General features: G+C 33.5%; 1 protein-coding gene and 1 non-coding gene across 4 annotated transcripts; one reads left to right on the top strand and one right to left on the bottom strand.

The window, feature by feature from the left end:
- Positions 1-3,782: 3,782 nt before the first annotated feature.
- On the top strand, positions 3,783-8,412 carry LOC107812835 (GDSL esterase/lipase At4g10955-like). 3 transcript variants are annotated; one of them, XM_016638005.2, is made up of 2 exons: positions 3,783-4,206; positions 7,313-8,412. In XM_016638005.2, the coding sequence occupies exons 1-2, from the start codon at positions 4,031-4,033 to the stop codon at positions 8,298-8,300; spliced, it is 1,164 nt and encodes a 387-aa protein (XP_016493491.1). In that variant the 5' UTR covers positions 3,783-4,030; the 3' UTR covers positions 8,301-8,412. The 3 variants fall into 3 exon arrangements, with proteins under 3 accessions (XP_016493491.1, XP_016493492.1, XP_016493493.1); XM_016638006.2 differs by lacking the exon at positions 3,783-4,206 and adding an exon at positions 4,246-6,193; XM_016638007.2 differs by lacking the exon at positions 3,783-4,206 and adding an exon at positions 6,200-7,152.
- Positions 8,413-9,137: 725 nt separating this feature from the next.
- TRNAR-ACG (transfer RNA arginine (anticodon ACG)) lies at positions 9,138-9,210 on the bottom strand. Its single transcript has one exon. It is a non-coding gene; the product is annotated as a tRNA-Arg (tRNA).
- Between the last annotated feature and the right edge of the window lie 5,511 nt (positions 9,211-14,721).

Raw genomic sequence — 14,721 nt, forward strand, 5'->3', positions numbered from 1 at the left:
AAAATATTGGGGTATTACATATTCACACCATAAGTTGGGACCCATTTGGCTAGAATCAGATCTCATAGGTCTCAGGAATCGTGCCTGTTTAATATTTCTCATGGCTGACACCAACTCCATTATACTAAGTTGAAGTTATATTCCGATAACTTGGGGTAAGAAGGATCCCGAAACCCCGACGTCTCTTTATACTGGATTGATCTATTGTTTCAACCATGATCGGTCTCTCTATCAACAGTGAGCTTCTTTGCTGCTCGGAAGTTTTTACCACGGCCTTCGGTCCTCTCGTAAGGCAAAAAATGGCCCCTCGAAGACTGTTTGTTCGCGTCGTAGCCATCCTTTGATTTTTCTCTGCTCTTCTCCCGTCCTTTGGTCGATGATGTAGAACCGACCTGGTCATCTTCGATCCTTATCTTTGACTCATATCAGTTGTAGACATCTACCCAAGTTATTTCTTGAAACTCAAGCAGGCTCTCCTTCAGCTTCCGGGAAGCGTCTGAACTTCTCGGATTCAATCCTTTGGTGAATGCTTCAGCTGCCCATTCATCCGGGACAGCCGGGGGTAACATTCTTTCTTTCTGGAATCTGGTAACGAACTCTCGTAATAATTAAGATTCTCCCTATGTGATCCTGAATATTTCGGCCTTCCGGGCTTGTACTTTTACGGCCCCGGCATGAGCCTTGATGAAAGAATCTGCGAGCAGATCAAAGGAATATGTGGAATTCTCGGATAATAATGAATACCATATTAGAGCTCCCCTCGTGAGAGTTTCTCCAAATTTCTTTAGTAACACAGATTCAATTTCGTGAGGAGCTAAATCATTTTCTCTTACCGCTGTTGTGTATGTGGTAATATGCTCCTGTGGGTCTGAAGTCCCGTCATACTTTGGTACTTCAGGCATTTTGAACCGCTTTGGGATTAGTTCTGGTGCCGTACTCGGCTTGTACGATAATTAAGTATGCTTCTTCGAGTTCGGGCCTTTCAATACTAGTGGTGCGCCCAGGATTTGGTCTATGCGGGTGTTTACTTCCCTCATAAATCGTAAAAGTTCATTCTTGAATGGGTCGTTCTCATTGTTGAGACCGGATCTGCTCCCCCCAACCCGTCGGAGCCAACTTCACCCCTGGGAGTGTTGTTGTCGACTCTCTGCGTTGTTTGGTTTGCGGGAACATCGGGAGGAATTGGATCTCGTGTGTTTGCATTATTCGAAGCCCCCAATAGTGCCTGCTTCAGCTCCTTCATAACATTATCCTGCCGCATGAGATGGCCTAGAATGATCGCTTGTTGCTTTTACAGGACCTTCACTGTATCCACGACATGCTCCTCATCAGCATCATCGGGAGTTGTCTCCCGAACCTATCGAGGGTACTGTCTGTCATGCACCAGCATGGCGTCATTCCCCTCATTACGGGTGTCACTGATTGAATCCTCGAAATGAGGCTGATCCCCTCGAATTTCAGGGTTATGTGTGTTGTTAACAGTGTTATCTGCCATTTTTGTGATATTTTTTCTAAGATAAAATAATCAAATCACGTTAGTAAAAAAGGCAAGGATCAATTCAATTGTACGGCTGTCTAGGCCCCACGGTGCGCGCCAAACTATTTACCCGTAAAATGGTACAGTTGAATTTATACGTGATTTCTAGACAAGTGAACTAATTTGATCCTGAAATAATACAATAATTGAAGAAATGTATAATACTTAGCCTTAAAATGTAGACGAAATAGCAGAAATGACAGTTTCAGGAACAAGATTTCCGGGCACAGCAATGATGAGATCAAAAAGCGAAAAAGTAAGATTATATTAAGCTTTGTATAGAATGTAGTGTAAGTTTAGCCAGAAAATTCGTGTCATTTACAATGATAACTAGGCTCACTATTTATAGTTATGTCTAGGGAAGGAGGTCCTAGGATCTTGCCCTCCTTTAATGTCAATTATGAGGGTCATTGATGAAGATGTAACAGTGAACATAAATGCCAAATTTTCTGTAACGAGCCATCGCTCTTAATGCTCCAGAATATTCCTTATTAAATGCTACCGGGCGCAGAGTATTTAATACACTTTTATGAACGGTATCCCTTCTGGTGACAAGCGGAATGGCTGTATTCGGTCTTCGACCATCCCCGTCTTGGGTTCCACGTATCTTTCCTTTTGATGTCATATCATATTTCACCCTATACAGGAGGTAGAAAGACTGTTTCGGATAGACCTTCAGTTCAAGATAAGTATTTGAAAAATATAAGAGTAAAAAAACTAAGAAAATACCAAAGAAAAATAAAAGGTGGAGGTAGAAAGATTGTTTCAGATAGACCCCGAGCTCAAGATAAGCGTTTGAAAAATACAAGAGTAAAAACAATTAAGACAAAAATATTGAAGAAAAAAATTAATAACAGTAAAATAATAACATGTTCATGATTAAAAAAAAAACAATAGTGATAACATATGTGCATTGTTATTAGAATTACAAAAAAGTTGGGGGTTCTTTTCAAACTCTATAAAATTCAATTAGCTGAGTTAGCATACCTACTTGATTTTTCAATCAAATTTAATGGGTTCTTTGAACATATTTATTAAGTAATCAATTATAGGTTCAGTGGTTTTAAAGTGATAAATTTTTCAGTGTATTAACTTTATACAAAAGGTTTAAGCGAAATGATTATTTAAAAACATTAACTCACATATCTCAATAAAGTTCAAAGGTAAAATTCGCAAATGGACATACAATTATAGAATTTTTGCATCAAAGTCAACAATCTTATTTTCTCACTTTATAGTCACAATACCATTAAGCAAATGATCACAACAGCCAGAAAATTACATTCTGTGGTTTTTTTTTTTTTCCACCTTTTTCAAATAAATGGCCATCGGAAAAAATAAACAAATGGAGATTCATCACACCAATAAGCTCTTGGCTACATTATCATTTTTTAAAAATTACTTCTTTTATATACTTCATTAGGATAGATTTTAGAATTAAGAATATTGTTTTCCACCATTATTGGTATATATAAGTTACATACAAAGCAAAACAATAACAATAACCTCTAGATTTTTCTTTCTTCCAAGAGAAGAGGTAAATTTAAGTCCTACAATAAATTAAACTGAAGGTTATTTTTTTCAAAGGATATTTTTCTAAAAAAAGGTAAAACGGTGAAAAAATAAAAAGTTCACAAAAAGTTATTATTTTCGGCTATTGTGATCATTTGGTTATCAACATGATAGTAGTATGACTTTTAAGTGACAAAACAAAGTTGTGTAACTTTAATGCAAAAAGTTTTTATAGTTGTGACCATTTGTGTAATTTAGTCCTATTTAAGGGGCTTTCATGTTAATAAAATAGAAAAAACTATATTAATATATATATTTTTTGTATATTAATATATAATATACATGTTTTATACATAATCAATATATATTTATTGTATATTTAACTAGCGCATGTAATTATTTTTAGTCAATTAGCCAAACGTGTAGCTTGCCCAATAAAATGTGCAGTGAACCTTAAGGGGTCGTTTGGTTGGAAAACAAGTTATTCCAAGGTTAGTTATCCTGAGATTAGTTATCCCGGGATTGTTATCACACTCTTTAAAAGTAACATTACAATCCGGACACCGTAATTTTATCTCAACCAAACATGAGATAAACTCATATCAAATTTAATCCCGAAATTAATTATCACATTTCCTCGTACCAAACGAGCCCTAAAGAGACGGAGGAAATCCAACAATGAGAAAATATGACCGTTAGAGACGCCTTAAACAAAAGCCAGATATAATTCAAAATTTTCCATTAATAATGATTACTATCTAATCCTTTAATTTCAATCCAACAATTGGATTCCTCATTAATATTACCGAATCAGATACCATGTACAAATCTTAACAAATCTTTAAACACACACACACACATCATTTTTGCTAAGTTCTGTGGTCACATATTGTTCAGGTGATAAAGGGAAAGGTTGATTTTTTTTTTCTTCATTAGACTCGTTACGTTGTTGATTGGAGAAGTGGGGTTGTTCATATATAGATGGCAAAAAGGAGTGATGAAGAGATGAGAAGTGAAATGGTAGCAGCAGCTGAAGGAGAGGCAAAAATGGAGATATTTAAGGAGGGTACTGTTGAATCTCATCCTTATGCATTTCATGTTTCGGGGCCTCGAAATGTTTCTTCGCCGAATTGGAGAGATCTTATTAATTCAAGTTGGTTAGCGCTCTCTCTCTCTCTCTCTCTCTGTTCATTTTCTTGATTTGTTTTCAAAGTTGCAAGCTTTAGTCCTTAGCTGATCATATAGAGTGTGATTGCTTCAGTTGGGGGGGGGGGTGGATTTGAGAATTTCTCTTGAATTCAGATTTCATTGTTTTTTAAAGCTTTGATTTGGGTCATCTTGTGGTTTAAGTGAAATCTAGCTGAAGATCATTATTTTTTCTTGTTGTTGTTAGTACCAGAGATATTCCTGCAAAGTAAAAACAGAAAAGAGACAGTAATGCAAATGATGAATAAAAATGAAAAAGTTCTAAGCCCAACAGAAACTGTATTTCCTTAACTAATTTAATCCCCTCATTATTGCACAAGTTTGTTGGATTAATTCCTCTCAAGATAGAACGGAACGATTATTCTGTAATACTAGCAATCGAAATTACAGAATTTCGACGGACTCGACAAACGAAGTAAATCACACTTGACACCTAAGTTGCACGGATAGGGATGCGGGTGTCCGACATGGGTAAGGATCTAGAGGTCGGATCCTTCGAGATATAAATTCTAAAATTTGGGGATACGGATCCTGCTAAAAATAATTCAAAAAAATAAAAATATCTCTAAATTATGAGAAATTTTGTGGAATACTTACGTATAGCTCGTAAAGTGTGAATTTCTTTTTTATTCTCAAATTATAGATAAATAAATAATTTATTTCCCAGATAAAGTTTGATTATGATTTCGGGAATCAAATTGTATCTCGTCTTGAATTTTTTCATTCGTCGTGGTCAAAGTACCCAAAATTATTTGACCAAATCCGGTACAAATCCTATACCCATACCCATATTAGTGTCGTATCGACACAGGTGCGGCACCTAAACTGTCGTGTCGGAGCAACTTAGCTTGACACTTATGTTTATGTGAAAAAACAATGCACGTAGAAAATAGGGAAGAAGTTTTCAGATTTTTCAGTGCGTAAAAAAGAGGCCAAACCTCTAAATTTATAGTCAATGAAAGGGTGACTGAAAATATGCCACCCAGAAGGTACCTCTTCTATTTTCTATTCACGCCCTTTAAAAAAAAAACCATCACTTCTAGCTGGCGGCTTATCGCTTCTATTGATTTTTCAATACATAATAAGCAAGGTTCATAAAGTTCAATGTAGTCATGGGTGGATCTAGTACAGGTTTTGTGGGTTCAGATTAACTTATTACTTTTGACTTAAACTATATAGACATATGCAGAAAAAAGAATAGAAAATTAAAATGTATACATATTATATGATCACACTCATTCTGAACCTAGTGACACTAGATCTTGGACTCGCCTTTGAATTTATGGGTCAAAGAAAATGGCATCCTCCACTCTCTCACTAGCTAATTTACTCCTTCTAACTAAGGATAACAGAAAGGATAGCACTTTAAGGTATTGGATGCTTGCATATTCATCCATAGGCCAAATCGGATATGAAATTATTGGAATAATTGTTAGAGACTCAGATGATGGATATGCATAACAAATCTGACTGATTATAAATTTATTACTAAAAAACCAAATTGTATGGGTCAAAATAACAGTGCGAGAAGGATCCGCAAATTACCATTTAAAAACGGTCATGAAGTCACATTAGCCGAGGTCGAGGAGTCTAAGAAAGTCGTAGTCAAAATACCGATGAGGATAATGGTCGAAAAGTCGAGGAGGGTCGTGGTCGAATACTAAGTATAGAGCTTTAACGGCTAGTTTTCAAAATGGAATCAGAAATGGAATATTCTAGTGAATATTCCTTACATTTGTACTACTAGGGTTTTTCGGGAAAGGATCCCATATAAATAGAAGGAAGAGAGAGAGGAAAGGCAAGTGAAATTCATTTTCTTGTTAGAACAACACTTTGAAAAAGATTTATTCTTCACTCAATACAAGACTTTCATTAAGATTCTTGCCAGATCCGAGGAATCCTCGACTATTTGAGGATCTGTCATCCAATCATTATCAGGTGGAAGTTTCTTTTGTTCCACTTTTTGTTGCTTAAATTATTTCCCTTAATTACGTGGCTGCCACCAGATTGACACTTATTGAATATCTTGCATATTGTTATTGTTCTTGGTAGTTATAAGACATCCATTGCAAGGAATCATTATAGTCTTCATAAATGCTTTTCAACTACCTCTTTGATATCAAGAAATTATTCTTAACTAAAATTAACCTATATTTAATTAGAATTAATTATTTGAACCGAGATTTACGTTTTTGGGTCAAACACAAACAAGTTCTTATAGATTGTCATTTCAGAAGTGATGTGTGAGGTCGGGCCAATGAGCGTAGTTAATATTTTTAAACTATTGTTTCTAGCCTGAGAAGGTAGAGCTGACTTCTTCAGGGTACACAAATCTTTCATGGTAATGATTTTTGTGAAACTGAATATACAAATATGAATAAAAAGTCAATTTGTTATTGCTTAGTTATTTCCATGTAAGTTCTAGATTCTTGTTTAGACTAGTCTGTGTATTTGTTATTGCTTCACTTATACTTGATAGGATGGAATTTGGTTAAGGTCATACCAGGTGACTGTTGATGTATGCCTTTTTCTTGATTTCAGTATTTAACTACTATCTTGATAGCGATGTTAGTATCTCATTCACTTGATATCTTGTGGTTGGGCCAAAACTTCCATTGTTTAGCCTCAAGAATGAGGAAGATCACTGGTGTTGTCCATATATTATTAGCGTCATCTTTTTATCTCTCTTTTTAATTCTCAATTTGCAACTACTATCTTATCTTTCACCTCGGTTTCTTAGTATTTTGTTGTTGTTACAACTTGTTGTTACTGTTTCCAGTTGCTGTTATTATCTTTTTGGCCCTCTTTGTTGATATTGCTTGTTTCTTCTGTGTTTGTTTTTCATCTTTCTTGAGCCGAGGGTCTATCGGAAACAGCTTCAGTAGAAAGGGCGTAAGGTTTGCGCACACACTACCCTCCCCAGACCCCACTTGTGGGATTTCACTGGATTGTCGTTGTTGTTATTGTTGTTGTTGTTGTTGTGCTTCTGATCTTACAAAAAAATATCAACTTCCTATTCTTTGACTCTGATATGAAATAAGTAATTCAATTGGGCAGGAAGGACTCTAACTACAAAAGAACTGTAATGGCCTGTTTTGTCCAAGCAGTTTACCTTCTTGAGATCGACAGACAAGAAAACAGGACAGCAGAAAATGCACTTGCTCCAAAATGGTTGATACCCTTCAAGTACAAGTTAATCGAGACTCTAAACGACGAAAGAGATGGATCCATTTTCGGTGCAATCTTAGAATGGGATAGATCAGCAGCATTGGCTGATTTTGTACTAATCAGACCAAGTGGTGCACCTAGGGCTGTTCTAGCCTTAAGAGGAACACTTTTAAAAAGCCAAACAATGAGAAGAGATATCGAAGATGATCTCCGTTTCTTAACTTGGGAAAGTTTGAAAGGTTCTGTTAGATTCAACGCAGCACTGAAGGCGTTAAAATCAATCGCCAACAAGTATGGAAGCAATAATGTGTGTGTTGTAGGCCATTCACTTGGTGCTGGATTTGCTCTTCAAGTAGGAAAAGCGTTAGCGAAAGAAGGTATACATATAGAGGCACATTTGTTCAATCCACCCTCGGTTTCACTTGCTATGAGCTTGAGAAACATTGGCGAAAAAGCTGGTTTCGCGTGGAAAAGATTTAAATCATCAATGCTCCCGACAAATACTGATACTGAAACCAGTTGCAACGAAAATATGCCATCATTTCGGATAGGTCTAAAACAATGGGTGCCTCATTTGTACATTAACAATAGTGATTATATATGCTGCTCGTATACTGATCAAGATAACGGTTTACAAGACAGGCGCGCTGATAAGGAGAACGCGAAACCAACAAATGGACATTTTGCTGGTGCAAAGCTTTTCTTGTCATCTAATAAAGGGAAACAGAAGTTTCTTGAGGCACATGGATTGGAGCAATGGTGGTCTGATAATTTGGAACTACAAATGGCAATTAGTAACAGCAAGCTTATTACTCAGCAGTTGAAATCTTTGTACACTCTTCCTGCTTCTCAACTAACACAAGCGAAGCGCCAATGAATTGAAATACTTCCTTCTTTGTGTGCATCTTTATTGTTCATATATTTTTTCTCCTTGCGCTTGTATTAAAAATGAATGTTTCGAAATTTATATAAAGAGAAGAGCCATAAAGAACCTCAATATGCAATTTAGTTTATGCTCAAGCTCAACTTTTCATTCTAAGAGTATAACCTTTCTAGTATCTTTTGTGACTTATAGATCACGAGTTCGAACCGTGGAAACAGAAATTAATGCTTGCATTAGGGTAGGATGTCTACGTGACACCCCTTGAGGTGCAACCCTTTCCCGGATCATGAGTGAACGTGGGATGCCTTGTGCACCGTGCTATCCTTTTTATGAATGCTTGTATTAAATATGAACGTGTCAAAATTTATACAAGGGAGGAGCCATAAATAACCTCAATGTGAAATTTAGTTTATGATCAAGCTCAATCTTTTATTCTAAGAGAATAACCTTTCTAGACTCTTCTGTGACCTATAGGTTACGGGTTCGAGCCGTGGAAGCATCCATTAATGCGTGCATTAGGGTAGGATGTCTACATCACACCCCTTGAGGTGCGACCTTTTCCCGGATCATGCGTGAACGTGGGATGTCTTGTGCACCGTGCTATCCTTTTTAGTCTCTTTATGCAGGCCGATAGAATATTTTGTTCGAGTAAATGTAAGCACTAGCTTTAGCCAATTCATAAAAATCATAGCCTTCCTTCTCTCAGTAAGTTTGAATTGGTTAACATTTCTCCAAACAAAAAGAGAGAAGAAAAATCAAGTGACTTAATAGGGATTCTAAGTCTTTTATACCAATGAAATGGCAAGGCCAAAAAAACAAAATAGTTACAATCGACTCTGCTGGGGATCGAACCCAGAATCTCTGGTTTCGTAGACCAGCGCCTTATCCATTGGGCCACAGAGTCTTTGTTGTCATACCAAACATAAAGTTAACTAATATAGTAAACTCTAACATATACTTCAAATAATTCAAAAAGGATACTATTAGAATCAATAACTTTGTCCTGTGAATTATTTCGAGAAACATTTAGGAATCATTATTTAAACTATCGATATGATCAAATCATTTGTGGTATAGTTGAAAATATCATATGTACTAAAGATAAAATTAAAAAAAATAGGACATAACAAATAATCATCAAATAAAAATTACAATAGACCTTTTACAAATAATTATTTAAATACATGATGGTTCAGATCAATTTCATTTCCTCGAATATTGATTTAAAAAGAAAACAAAAAGAGAGAGATAGAGAGAGGGGGGAAATTATTAATTGGTTTGTGCTCTATAATATTTCCATTCCTTAATCTGTATCTATATTTATTATAAAAGCATGAATACAATGTCGGTTTACAAAAATAACCTTATAATTTTAAGCATAATAACTCATAATAAAAGGACATAACCGGAATTCTAGATATTAGCCTTATAATCCTATTAGTTTTAGGACATAATACTACATGTTAGGAATCCTGCATGACTAGCTTTAGGAATCCTATTAGTATAATTATTTTCAGGTTGTCTAATCCATATAAAATTCCTATTACCAATTTAATTTAAAAACGTATTATAATTTTCTATTACTGAATTAATTTGAGAATGTATTATATTGTCCAAATCCATTAAGAAAAATGAGAGCATATATTATAATAAAAGCATAAATACAATATTAATATATCAAATTGCCCTAAAATATTAAACGGAAGAACTCATAGGGAAAGGACATAACTGCAATAACCTATTTTTTGGAAAATGACATAACTGCAATAACCTATTTTTTGGACTATAATATCTTCTATGCTAATTTTTAATATTTAAAATTTTAAAATTAATAAAATTTTGTCTATTAAATTCTTATTAAAAATATGTAGGAAGGTTTAATAAAATTAATTTCATAAGAATCCTCTGTATTGGCAATACATTACCACTACATAATGTCCAATACGAAGAAAAAATAAAAGTAATATTAAATAGAATATATAAAGAGTTAAAATTGATAAAAAAAAAAAATACCCCCACGATAGTATATTTTTATATTATATTTGAACTATTTTCCTACTCAAATAATATTTTTTTTATTAATTTTTTGTGTAATATTAAAAAAAATACCCAATTATTAAACAACAATTAAGAATATAAATTTGTGAGAAAAAGAAAAAATGGTTGGTAAGAGTCAATACCACTAATGATTCTATAAACATAAAGATCTAAAAGTAAAATGTCATATCAATCTTTTACTCCTTGAAAATAAAATTTATGGTGGATAATATTATAATTAAGATTAAATATTCAAAATAATAGATGAAACTAATATTAAGATCTGAATCAACATAGAATAAATTATTTTTTATGTTAAACCCAAATAATTAAATTGTTAAATTAATTATTTAGCAAGAGAATTCAATTCAATTATTTTGAATTCATCATATGAGTAAAATTCTTATTCAAGTTAAACAAAATCTCCGGGTACATAAATTTATTCCATAAAAAGAGCGTTAGAACACAAAATAAAAAGGTTAATATATTATTAAGAATCAAAATGCTATACAAGTGTCTAAGGAAGCACAATCAAAACTAAATCCTAAACAAGAACAAGTTTTCAAGACTATTTTATAAAGAGTCGACTCTGGTATAACAGGATTATTCTTTGCAGATGCCTCCGGCGGAATCGAAATAATATTTCTATGTCATGCATTACTTGCAAATATCATATCAAGAGGCATGACATTGTTAGCAATAATAGCAAGTGGTGTACCAACAACGATTTTATTGTGAGACCACCCACTTTAGATTTGATATACCTCTTCAAACAACTTATATAACAATCACAAATATATCAGAGTAGAGCAATGGTGTTAAATTTATAAGGAAAGAAAAGTTGATAATATGGGATAAAACACTTATGGCTAAGTGTCAAACGATCAAAATAACTGATCGGAGTTCTAGAGATATATTAGGAATCGTTTGGTAAAAAAATTAATGGTTTGGGAGGTGATTTCTATCAAGTACTACCAATAGTTCCAAAATCGACAAAAGCAGATATTGTAAAAGCTAGCTTGCCAAAGTTATACTTCTGGCCTCAAACGAAAAAGATTCAACTGACAAGAAATATAAAGTAAGAATAGATCTTGTATTCAGTGTCTTCTTGCTTTGTGCCGGAAACGAAGAAGAGCATCCAATAAAAGATGATTTGGTTCTTCCTAAACACTTAATTATTAATCCCAATGGTAACGTGCATTTAATAAGAGAAATATTTCTATCATTAGATTAAAACGCAATTTGTGCAAATCGCATGATAGAATTAAAAAGATATCTTAGCTAGCAGAAATGAATATGTTGATCAACTAAATAAAAGGTTGATTGCAAAATTTATAGTAAAAACAAAATATTTTTCAATTTTTGACTCAGCAGAAAATGATATCAATAATTACTACCAAGAAGAATACTTAGATACTTTAATACCAAATGGCCTTCTACCATACATATTTGTTGTAAAGTTTCTTATTTCTTACATATGTTAGTGTCACCGTATATATAATAGACTAAGTTAAAATTGATCTTCCATTGTATATAGGTTAATTTTGAAGAAAAATATGCTTGTCATGCTACTGGAAAACTTAGATACGCCGAGTACCTTATGTAATAGCACACAGATGGTATATAGAAGTTTTGACAATAACGTCATACATGCAAAAATTATGATACTGGTGAATGTGCTTCTAAGTATATTCCTATCCCTGAATTCAACTTTCATTTTTCGAAACTTTCTTTTTAAATTTGTGTGAAAATAATTTTTAGTATGCTTATGTTTTGCAAATATAATAAATAAAGCATAAGGACAAACATCCTAAATGCTCGACTATATTTACCACAGTATATTTTCTTGCACGAACAACTGTATGTTGAACTTTCAAAACGGATATCAAGATCAACAATAAGAGTTCTGGTTAAGGCAGAGCAACCAACGCATTAGGAGGAAACATACATAAAAAAATATTGTCCACAAAGAAGTGTTCGTTAAGATACCATCACATTAAATACTTTTAAACTATAACTAATATAACAAAATTAATTATTTGTGCAAGTTTTGATGATGTCCTTTTATTTTAAATTCATATATTATGTTAATGTAATACTAATATTTTTCGGCATTTAGATGATTGTTGTATTATTATACATAAAATTTCTCTTATTAATTAAATTTTATTGTTCCTTCATATAAATAAATGTTTAAATCATCACGTGCCATTATTAACGTTAAGCACGTTCATAGATACTAGTATATAAAAATATTATTAATCTTGTTCACTCTACAATTTATTACTATTTTCTCTATTTATATTCGAGAGACAGAGAAAGGAAAAGTTACGGTGGAGGATCTAACAATAGGTTCGTGTTGAGTTGAATATGGCTGCTGGCAAAGATGTTAAAGAAACAATAGTTAAAGAAATCCCTGCTGCTAAAGTTGATACGATGGAGTTAGATCTTAGCTCATTGGCATCAGTGAAGAAATTTGCTTCTGACTTTAAATCATCAGGTCGCCCATTGAACCTTTTAATCATAGACAGAGACCTGTTCTTGAACCAACGGCACGTACCCCTCGGCCCTCATAGTAATAATTAGAACATGGCTCTATCTCCAATAGCCATAACTCCATTTTCTTATATTCCGCAAAAAAATCCATAATTTCTTGGCTTGCTGCGGAACTATCTAATGTTGTAAGCGATGATTTTTGGATGAAAGACTCATGTGTCGTAAAAGATGATAGCACACTTTCTTCGGATTTGAATAAAAGGATAAGTCTTGGCTAATACTTTCTTGATGTGACACATTTAGAGAATACACTTGTCTATCGTTGATTATGTAAAGATCTCTAAAGGGGTTTATAATATGGTCAGTAACTTCATGCATTGACTTACGATTTTGAGTTGGATGCTCAGATTCTTGAACAAGATTCTTGAAGTTTGAAGAGTTAGTGATATAAACTTTGGGACGCAAAAACTTTATTAAGCTGTTGAGTTGTTTCTTGTTGCAAGAAGTAATATTGATCTTTCCCATGTTTCTTGCCTAGAACTAGGAACTAGGTAACTTTTTTGGCTTTCACTTTCTTTGCTCTTATCGGAAAGGATCCTAAAGAGGAGGTATTAATATGAAAAATTTTGATGGCTTTTGGAAGAAGTAAGCTGGGTATTTATTTACACAAATAGAAAATTAAAAGATGCTGAAAAAGAATGTTTTATTTTACAGTAATGTGTGAAAATTAGAGTCCATTCTATTCTTTCTATGATCTCTAATCTCTTTCCTTTAATCACCTTAAGCTGTAATTTATATATCAAGAATATTCCAAGAATTGTAGTTACATGGATTGGTGATATCTTTTTAGTAATATTAGGACGTTAAATGTGGATGTTAGTCTATTCTATAGTTTTCATTAGAAAAAAATATTTGTGAAAGGTAAATAAAAATAAAAATAAAATGAAATGATAATGTCGTATCACGTAGAAGAACAACGAAGGCACGCAGCAAACTCTTCAATTTTTTGTTATATTATTCTACAGTTATATATAGACATTAGTCTATCTAATATCTATAGTATGATTCTCTAATGCGGGAGAAAAATTGGAGAATAAAATAATTTAAGGATAATTACAATATGGCCGAATAGCTGGATTTTTATAAACTTGAAGGTGAAAGTCAATCCTGTGAAGCACTTGCGTTATAGTTAAGAAAAATCCTTTAATTTTGACTTGTAAAGAAGGGTAATTGAACTTGGTTGAACTTCCACTTTGTGCATATTTTTTCTGCTTTTACTGCTAATCACCTACTCAATTATCTGGAAAATGGAAACTCCATTGATTGTGTTATATAAAAAGTTCCTAACTTGAAGTATAATGCCTTGCTAACTATTTACGCAATGAGCCAAGGGTCTATCGAAAACAGCTTCTCTACTTGACCATGTAGGGATAAGGCTGCGTACATGTTACCCTCCTTAGACCCCACTTGTAGTTGTAGGAATACACTAGGTAGGTATGTTGTTGTAACTATTTATCTGAGAATAGGACCTCTCTTCTCTTCTCCTGGCACTTGAGGAAAAACAAAACAGTCCGCAGAGCAAAGAGAGAAACAAACAGCAGTTTTTTCTTTTGATAATGATTAAAAAATTGATGCATTTTCTTGAAAATCTAATCTCTGGCAACCAAAGAGGTAGTAATGGTATACTATAATATTGTGTGTATATATATATATATATATATATATATATATATATTGCAACAAATAATAAAACTACGTTCTGGGGGGGGCAGTGTCATTATATGAATATTGACCAATGATCAGGAAGACCACGCAAGAGCATCTCAAAAACACAACATTCTTCATGTTTGACTAGTCAGAGAATGAGAGCTGTGGACAAAGA

Source organism: Nicotiana tabacum, chromosome 12, assembly GCF_000715075.1.
Source record: "Nicotiana tabacum cultivar K326 chromosome 12, ASM71507v2, whole genome shotgun sequence".
NCBI classification, from domain to species: domain Eukaryota; kingdom Viridiplantae; phylum Streptophyta; class Magnoliopsida; order Solanales; family Solanaceae; genus Nicotiana; species Nicotiana tabacum.

Excerpts from the sequence above, each read along its gene's own strand:
- LOC107812835 (XM_016638005.2), top strand. The coding sequence starts at position 4,031 with ATGGCAAAAAGGAGTGATGAAGAGATGAGAAGTGAAATGGTAGCAGCA. Across the intron at positions 4,207-7,312 it reads GATCTTATTAATTCAAGTTG|GAAGGACTCTAACTACAAAA; the intron begins GTTAGCGCTCTC and ends TCAATTGGGCAG.